Source organism: Pecten maximus, chromosome 4 (genome assembly GCF_902652985.1).
Source record: "Pecten maximus chromosome 4, xPecMax1.1, whole genome shotgun sequence".
NCBI lineage: Eukaryota > Metazoa > Mollusca > Bivalvia > Pectinida > Pectinidae > Pecten > Pecten maximus.
This window is the reverse complement of record NC_047018.1, coordinates 7,314,320-7,324,316: the sequence shown is the minus strand read 5'-3', so window position 1 is coordinate 7,324,316 and position 9,997 is coordinate 7,314,320. Positions and strand designations below refer to the sequence as shown.

At 34.7% G+C, this 9,997-nt stretch overlaps 1 protein-coding gene across 1 annotated transcript; it reads left to right on the top strand.

Annotated features, from left to right (window-relative positions):
* The first annotated feature begins 237 nt into the window (after nt 1–237).
* Nucleotides 238–9,466, top strand: LOC117325102. The gene is made up of 6 exons (XM_033881047.1): nt 238–295; nt 5,279–5,396; nt 6,135–6,384; nt 6,521–6,738; nt 7,311–7,392; nt 7,688–9,466. The coding sequence occupies exons 2-6, from the start codon at nt 5,289–5,291 to the stop codon at nt 8,926–8,928; spliced, it is 1,899 nt and encodes a 632-aa protein (XP_033736938.1). The 5' UTR covers nt 238–295; nt 5,279–5,288; the 3' UTR covers nt 8,929–9,466.
* The last annotated feature ends 531 nt before the right edge of the window (nt 9,467–9,997 follow it).

The following is a 9,997-nucleotide window of genomic DNA, read 5'->3' as shown; positions in this document are numbered from 1 at the left end:
CTCCGGTAGAAATAGTATAAAAAGCATTATCATAATTCTTGTGATTCGTCAGATACATAGTTCTATCGGAAAACAAATATTGTGAACACAAGCGGAGAGAGGTGATGACGAATTACCAGTTATAGCAGGGGGCGTCACACACACGTCCCATTCTGGATTCTCATTGGTCTCCGAAATATGGCATCGATCAATAGAAGATCATATAAATGTATGCGTGTTAGCATAATTTCCCCGACACTTTACATTTGCTCCGACGATTTAAGTGTTGGAAGTTCCGGGATTTAGATACATGTAGGTGAGTAGTTACTTTATAAATTTCAACATCAGTTACATATAGAATATTCATCATCGATTTTTGTACGCATTATTATCATTCCTATGTTAAACTATTAATGCTATTTAATCGTTTAATCATTGTTTAAAATCTTGTTATTAAAAGAAATGATAACTAAACAGTGCTAAACCTCACTAATATGACTAGTAAACTTTAAATAATTTCAATGGACAATTGATGTAATCGAAAATATTTTGAAATAATGAAACATCTAGTAAATTAATACAAACGCTGAATTTCAGTTAATTGTTATTTTATTTTAAAAATATTGGAAATTTTCCAGTATAAATGATTTCACCTTATCTAAATTTGCTTGAATGTTCTTATTCTTTTCTTTGTATTCAACAAATTATCAACTTTCCTAAATAAACGTTAGTATTCTTCAATAGGAGAGCAATTGCAACGATAAATATATCATATTGAATGGAAATATGAACAACTTTGAGTAATTATTATTTTCAAATGTGTATGTCCTATATTTCTATATATAATATGAATATAAAATATAAAATATTTTGTTAAAAATCAATTTTAGAAATAGTCAATAAATATCTAAAATGTTAACAAATGTAATACATAAAGTGTTGAAATTGTATACATGAAAAAAGTAAATAATCTGGCCTCAGGCTATACGCATGACTGGCACGTGCGTGTTTCGACCTCTGATCTGCGATGAGGTATGACGGGATATGTACACTAATTGGAGGCACGCGACAGTATATTGTCTACAATTCTAAAACTTTCAGTGAAATACTATACCTGGTTTCAATTGTTTGACAGACAGACGTGCAGAGTGATATCTTAGTTTATTAAAGTTATCCGATAGTTACATGATGAGAACCAGAATTCAGATACCGTATTTGTTTGTAGTTAAAAATTGTATAAAGGTTCTAATGAAATGAGATTAAACTGGAACTTCAAAAAATGACAAAAGAAAATTTCGTTTAGCAGAAATGCTACATTTTAATTTTATATTGTTAGGTACTCGTTTCTTTACGTTTCATTCATCGATATTAACATATTCTTAAAAAATTCTAAAGCTTTTATCTATAGCGTTATATTTTACAACACTCTTTATCTCAGAATAAATTCAAATGTGCAGCTGTTTGTTGGGTTTATATACATAATGTACTATAGAGATGCTGGAGATTAGCCTTGTATTAACAGAGGACTTTCTACTGAAATACCTTCAATGGTGCCACCTGTTCGTGTAATACTATCGATGGAGTATCCTAAAACGTTTCAATTTGTCACCCTCTCAGCCATAAAACCACGTAATGGATGTATATGTCACACATTGTTGCGCAATGTTCCCTGAAAATGAAAAGAAAGTGATACAGGTGATAAGCCTGGCTGATGTACTTCTAACGGAACGACCTGGCAATTATATCTCGTGCCGAATAGATCATTTATAATACGGGAAATATTTTTTGCATATATACTTTTCTTGTTACATATAAATTTGTTTTCAGAATATTAATTATTTAAAACTAATGTTTTATGTAGTATAGTGGCAATGGCAGGAAAATACATTCTATATGATCATTATCTAAACAAAGGACAATACAACGATCTTATGATTATTTCTCTGTGATAAAAGTTTTCAAGTAAAACTAACCTTGAATCATAAAACAAAAATGTATCTAGTAAGCAAAACGATGTCGCATTTCATAAACATTTTAACAATTCTAGTTCAAAATTGCCGAGATTCCAACAGAGAAAACAACAGCTGATTATAAAGTTTCTTATACAAACTTGTTTTATTTGCACCATTGAATGTGCATTTCTGTTCTATTCACAAAAGGGATAAATGTCATTAGTCGGGGCGTTTAGCTCGTGTTCACACTGACATCATAGAGGGCTGTGCTTTTGATAAGCTCCATTATGATGTAATTGAAACCGACAAAAGTGGGAGGGAGATAATTTCGCGTAAACGAAAATGACATATTGTTATTTGTAAACCCATCGGAAATTGAAAAAAAGGTCTTTGTTAAAAGTTTGATATGCGAATCAGTCTGAAAACATCGGATCCGGTCACGTGTATAGTAGCTAAAAACACATACGTCCTTTTTTTTCATTAATTGATCAGGCGTGCGAGAAAATACAAAATGATGTAGTTCAAGATGACAGTGGTGATTTAGTCGTGTCCTCTATGGCTATGTCTTGGATTTTGGATTTTGGGGGGGTTCAGGTATCACACAGGCAAGCATGTACTTTCATTGGGTTTTTTTCTCGTTAGAAAAGCAAATCCTCCAAATATTTTGTAAATTATTTACAATATTTCTTCGGATCCCCGAATGGCCATTGTCTATGCCATACATTTTCATCCTAACCTTCATTCTAAACATTGTTTTACAAAATGGGAATTTGTTTAAGTAAGGCTAGCATTAATAACATGCTTTAAAAAAAGGTAGATATATTAACGATATTTCTTTGTTAATAACATTTTGATGTAGATCTAAGTGCGATACGAGTAACGCATGTTTATCAGTTATATATATTTTCACCTTTTGATACTTCTTTTCAATAGAATCAGCTGACTTTAATCTAAAACGATTTATTTAGAGAATGATATAAAGAAAATAAAAGTAAGCATACGATCACATTGTAGATGTTATTACCCTTGCAACAATAAAATTAACCATTCGAAACATTTAAAAAGTGCGTTCCTTAAAACTTCAATGAAATCGTCAAAAATCTTTCTATCTAAAAGCATTGCATTGTGAGCATCAACTTTGATTTGAGTAACGAGACTAAAATGGCCGCCTCTTTGTACTGAAATGGTCAACAGATAATTACAGGTTTGAGGAGCGTGAAAATGGCATTTCAATCTGGTTTTCATGAATTGTGATGACTAGTTTGGTATGACTTTACCCCCCAAAAGATGAATGATAACGGGATGTCTGTTGCTAAGTTATAAAACTCACCTCCACAAATGCAGTATGTTTTGTTTTATAACAGAATGTATTAAAATATGAGTGATGTTTTCACGCGTTGAGATCACAGAACCAAATATGCTCTTCGTGTCAATGGAAAGGTAATAAAAGGATATCGGAGAATAAGTTACGAGAATTTAAAGGACGTTGATAGCTTTTCATTGCCATTAAATCCCGAGTAAAACAACCTACGGTCATTATGTCATACTTTCAAATACATTACACGTACGGGTAACAACAATACATTGACACCCGTTCACGACTGCGTAATCATGTCCATCGAATTTCCATGACTAATAAAACTTCCAAAGCATTAATATGGGGTAGCATCTTCCCAATAATCTATTTTATCAATATGTCACACTTTGCTGTGACTTTCGCGAGACGAGGTAAACCTGGATCTTTATCATTACAACATTGTCTGTAATCTTTTCCATCGAATCTTCGCCAATAAAATACTTTACCAATGTTTTTTTTTTTTTTTTTTGCCATAGCTTTCGTGTTTTTGAATATGAATATTGTCAGTTTTACTTGCTGAGATTAAAAACTGCACGATATGTGTTATAGATAACTAGGAAGATTAAATAGCGATCGACATCAATATTTCGGCACATTAACGGTAATATTGTGATGGTTTGTTTTCATTAAGGCATTTTATAATTTACAAAATACGAGACATAATGGTGCTCCAATCCTCGCTACGCTGTAGAAATATATTTTCGCTTTTCTCCTTTTTATGGTAAGAGACACAAGCATAATTATGTTATTCGAAAAACTTACACACGAAATACAATATAATACCTATGAGCCTATTCTTTAATAAGACAATAATTATTACCGCATAATTTTAGGAGATGCAGTAATATTCGCGCATGGAAAATAACGCAATTAATTTAGCGCACAATTTTGAAGATGTAAAAGTAATACATATAAATTCATCAAGGGTAAAATTAAATAATAAACAATTTATTTCGTTGTTCCAATACACAGATATATATAATTTGCATACATTGTTTAAACAATACCCTGAATTATCAACACAAACAGAAGTACATACCACTGAATGATGACAATACCGAAGAATTTCACAAAAACTATATGATACAGATAATGATACTACCATGGGGTCCGTCATCCTTTGTGCAGTGTAAAGAATATGATGAACGTATTCAATAGGGTTTTCTGAAGTCAACCACTGTTATCGCCATAAAGGGGAGACAGGTGAAGTGTAGGCCAAGGGAACAACAGAACGGGGCCGCTTACTCTTTCAGTCTAACCACACAGTATTAGCTCTTTTGATGAGAACAATGTTTTACAGACAAAGACATACCATCCAGAACCTCACGCCCTTAACGTGTTACTGAAGACAAATGGAATCCCCCATCCGCTGAGATTATTTAACAAATAATCCTAGGTTGTTAACTAATGCCGAGACATGCAGGGATATCCAGGTTAAACAACAACTGGTTTTCAAATGCTAATTGTAGCCCAAGATGTATAATCAGGAGGAATTATCATTTGGTGACTTGTTATAATTTGGTATCACTCTTCTGTACTCCGGAGGAAGACCCTAGCAATATTCCCCTCATGACTACACATAATTGCACGTGTTAGGTCAAAAACTCATAATTTTCCAATCTGAACTACACGTTCTATGGACGTGATAATTGATGCCATAATACAATTGTGTGCTTCTGTGTCAATTTGTTATCAAACAGATAGCCAGTGCTGTACCTCCCTACTGAATGGACAGGGAATTGCTACTTCTGGTCCCTCCAATCAAGAAGCACTAGCTTTCTGCTCAAACTCATACATCTTATGAGTAAACTAAACGTGATAAATGTTTGTTTCCTTTCACAGCGATTATAATTATACGATATTTGTACAATAGCAATGTTACAAAATGAATATATTACAAAACAGCTTGAGGCATAGTGATTTAATACAGGTTTTACATGAACTATGATGTCCATTTGAACATTGACTTCATGTGTGGCTTGTTTTCCAGATAGTTGAGAATGACTCTGACAGAGGAAGCTACATTTCTGCCAGGCATGCAGGACAGTAACTCCGACCGCATGTCTTCACACCATAAATGGGACATCAACGACAACACACTCCCTGTGGTAAGGTCTTGTAGTATATATATATATATTGTAAATGTGATGAAATTGTTTTTGATTCGGACCTCTTTGAATGTTCAGTACTAAATAATACATTAAAAAAATCATACACTATAAATTTATATTAAATCGTCATGGCGTAGCATGTATTACATTATCACGTATATAACAACAGTCCGTACTTATGTAATGGCAAAGAGATACGTGTATCTCGCATTCCAGACATTTTTTAAGATTTACAAAGCTGTGAAATTATCCATAGGAAGATGGAAAATATGTAGGAAGATTTTAATTATTAATCAAAACTGAATAAATGAAATAGAATGGATAGGTTTTTTTTAATTTAAAATCAATCAATGACATATAATTAACCCCTTACGTGACGGAACATAAGGCAAAAGAAAAAGTTTTAGTATATTTTAGAACATAGTAATGAGTTACAATAAATTGCGCCCGATCCCTTGTTCACGAATGACAATGAATATGCTTGAAGCATTCTACAACTTACATACGTTATAAAATAATCTTGATATGGAATAATGCAAATTTGTGATAACTGCAACCAATCCTATAATAGGAAATACAAATAAAACATTTCATTCTGGTTTTTGATAATAATTATAATCAAAGATAACACTCTGTCATCATAATTATAATGTTGATTATAATTAAGATAACTTTACATAATAGATCTTAGATAATTATTTTCGATATTTTACTAGCTTTCATATTTTGTTTCAGGTTAACGAGTTCGATGCGTTCAAAGAATGGCCCGATGGTAACTGTCGGTATGTGTACAGTGGTGATGTGGAGGACGGTAGGAGACATGTCAGTGGCTGGGCCATGAGGAACACAAACAACCATAACGCTCTCATCCTAAAGAAGTCATGTCTTGGAGTGTTCGTATGTAGCCATGACTGCTCACTGGACAGTGGGGATAAAGTCCATCTTAGACCTGCGATCTGTGACAAAGCTAGGAGGAAACAAGTTGGTAAATACCCCTTATCTTGTATTCCGTGAACCGTTCTCTTAGTCCAAACATCAGACATTTGGAAGTTATATAATTGGTAGAAATCGACATTAGTTTAAACATCTAGATTGATAGCGCTCTGAATTCTTCTTTTCAGGTAAAGCATGTCCGAATTCGCGCTGTTCAGGCCGACTGGAACTCATGTCCTGCCGAGGCCATTGTGGCTACCCTGTCACCCATTTCTGGCGGAATCTTCATGGTGCTATCTATTTCCAGGCGAAAGGAATCCACGACCACCCTCAACCAGAGGTAAAAGCCTCCGCTGAAGCTAGGCGACATAATAAGATAATTCGACAGCAGGAAAAGTTGATGATGGTAGGTTATTGTCTGGGTTTTCATGGTCATCTTCATTAATTATAACACGACTACTGATATCCACGTGTATTCTGTAACTAGTGCAAGGACATATATGTCGACTGTATGTACTAAGTTGTTTTTTAAAAATAAAATAACCAATAATTATGTAATGAATAAAATTGAATAAACGTAAAATATACATTGAATAATATCAAGTGAGAAATAACGCTAATTCTAGACCGAGTATTTAAGTTATATGCGAATCACGTGGCATGTCTATGACATGTCTGGGTGTTAGATATTACAATTAAATATTATATACGTCTTTTTGCGTACGTTGGATATTATGTACAGGTTTTTCCGTACGTTGGATATTACAGTTAAATATCATGCGTGTATATCTGTACGTTTGGTATTTCATATGAATAGTTTTGCAAATTGGACATTTCAACGTTCGCTGGGTACTTTAGATGAATAGTAATATGTTAGTTAGATATTTTAGATATTTTTCTATGTTGGATATTTCAGATGGATATTTTTGTATATTTGTCATTTCAGATAAACATTATTGTATGTATTGAATATTTCAGATGAATATTTCTGTACGGAAACGACTTCGCGGGTCGTCCAATACAGGTGTACACAAAGAAATACACAGAAAGAAAATGAAAAGTAAGTTAACATATCAATTTAACTATTACACTTCTTTACATATTTCTATAACATTGAAAAGGATGTATGACAGAATATATAAGCTCAAGTGATGGAATAGTTTGGTGATTATGCAACGAAATGTTGACATATTTTTTTTGTAAAGCTTTTATTTCAGCTCGGTAAGAATAAATAGGATATAATTCCAAAAATGAAAAAAAAAAACATGATACATTACACTGACCAACATCAATTATTCTCTATGAGTTATAAAATATTTTGTGTGACAACTAACATATAAAACCTACATTTTCAGGTTTTGACAACATGTGTTCGTGTTCGCCGTTTGAATGTACGTGTACACATATCCGAGTGAATCAGTATCAGTCCGCATATATGGATGGCCAACAACCAGACGTCCTTAGACGTTCTAATTCATGGACTCCACAGATATATGAAGCATCTTCGTCACCATGGCAACGCCCTTTCTCATTGGACACAAATCACAATCAGCCGGGACTTTATAAGTCATGTGATTTACAGGAAAATCGTCCTTACATACATGAGGAACAAAACTTATTGTCGACACTCTTCCCTTCAATGTCTAACCAGTCTAGAAACTACTCCGATACCTCCGTCCACAACTCTGCTTTCTGCTCCAAGAGCGGTTCTGTAAACTTTTTACACCGATTCGGGTCGCGAGGTATCCCAATGCCAGAGATTCTATACCCTGTGTCTTCTCTACCTGTAGATCCTCAGGATAGACCAGACTATCGATCTTCTCGGCCCATTGATCGCTACGGTGAAAAGGATCCGTTTGGATTTCTGTACGAATCCGACACGGATAAAGGGGTGGAGAATCCTTCTTCCGTGAGGGTAAAGGCTGAACCGGGTTGTGATGATTCATCAACTAGTCTTCTAGCACAAAAACAAGGCAAGGACGCGCAATATCTTTCAAACGTCATAGGAAGCTCTCTTCATGACAATAACACTAATAAACTATGTGACGACTTTGTGAATATCGACGTGTTGGATCACAGTTCCCAACTTTCCGCGTACCCTGACACATCTGACTCTGATGTGTTCCAGTCGTTTGTACCCCGGTTTTCGTCAGACATTCCAAATATGCCTCCTAGCACGAGCGGTCAGTGTCAGATGGTCACGTCTTCCACACCTCAGTATGTAGAACTCAAACCAATGAAACGCAACAACGACTCTCGGCATCGACGTCTGTCAGACGGCGTTCAGACTCCAATAAGTTATAGTACAAAACAATCCGAACATTCTAGTCAGAAATTAACCGATTCTAGTTACCAATCTGGTGTGTTTAATGAATGTCTACCTTTTGGGGACGTTACGTCACATTCCGGGGGAACGACCCAGAGGTCTTTACCAAGTAGGTGTGACCTGCCTCCAGGCCCCACCCGGCCATACGGGAGCGAGGGCCACTGTGGTCACTACCATAGCGATATGTACCAATGTCCTTCAAGTAACTGTTCACAGATGAAGCAACAGTTATGTAACCATAGTATCAACATAACACTGACATATAATTAACTTAAACATGAGGAAAGAATATAACACATCCACAGTTTTTTGCTAAAAATATATGAAATACCAAATAATCACGAAAAAATTCCGTATGTTTTAATGTAAGTAAATTCAAAAGAGTAAGAAACATCGGTAAAACAAGATAAACGCGCGATAATACCGATCTTTAAAATCAACATTGTGATAATTACCAAATAATATTTACCGATCATCATGTTTAAGATTTGTTTAGCTCAAGTAAGTTTCTTTTTCAAACTATGTATTCGAGCTATATTTTATTGTGTCTGTAATCGACTCCCGACCAAATGTCCCCGTGTCCATTCCACGTGTTTGAAGTGCCATGTCGGTAATCGTACTTCTGGTAAGGTGATCACGAGACCCCCATGGTTGCCTCCCAAACCCCTATTTACGTGTTAAATGTTTTTTTTATGGTATATCAGTATTACAGATTTGTATTTCTATGCAAGTGTACAATCTGGTCAATCTACGTTGGATATTTCCAGTGCCTTTTTTTTTTAATTTAATGTTGAATTTTCTATACTTAATAAATCAAATGAAAGAAAGGGTCGTGTTTGGTTATCTGTTTATAGAAATGACGTGCTACAGTGTCGACACGTTTTGGAGCGATCTCATCCTTGGATGACGATATCATATTTATAGACGGTGGATATAAATGCCCTATTAGTGACATCTGGGATACTCTGACACACTTACTACCGTATATGATTGCGACACTAAGTATCAATTGCAACAGAGAAGACAAAACATCGCTCAAATAGATTAATACATATTCATTGATATGAAAATCATCCTCTTTCAATTGGAGCCATGCCGAAAGAATTGATGTTTTAATCAAGAATATCTTCATACAAACGGACACTCTCTGATATTAATCTAGATACAATGAATATTATAATAATTAAATCAAATGCGTGTAACGAGATCACCTGAAGAAAAGACGGGTCATAGAAACACGGACAATCGATAACTACACCGTCAAACCGCACCTCCCAATACAAACACGGACAATTTATAACTGTACACCGTCAAACCACACCTCCCAATACAAACACGA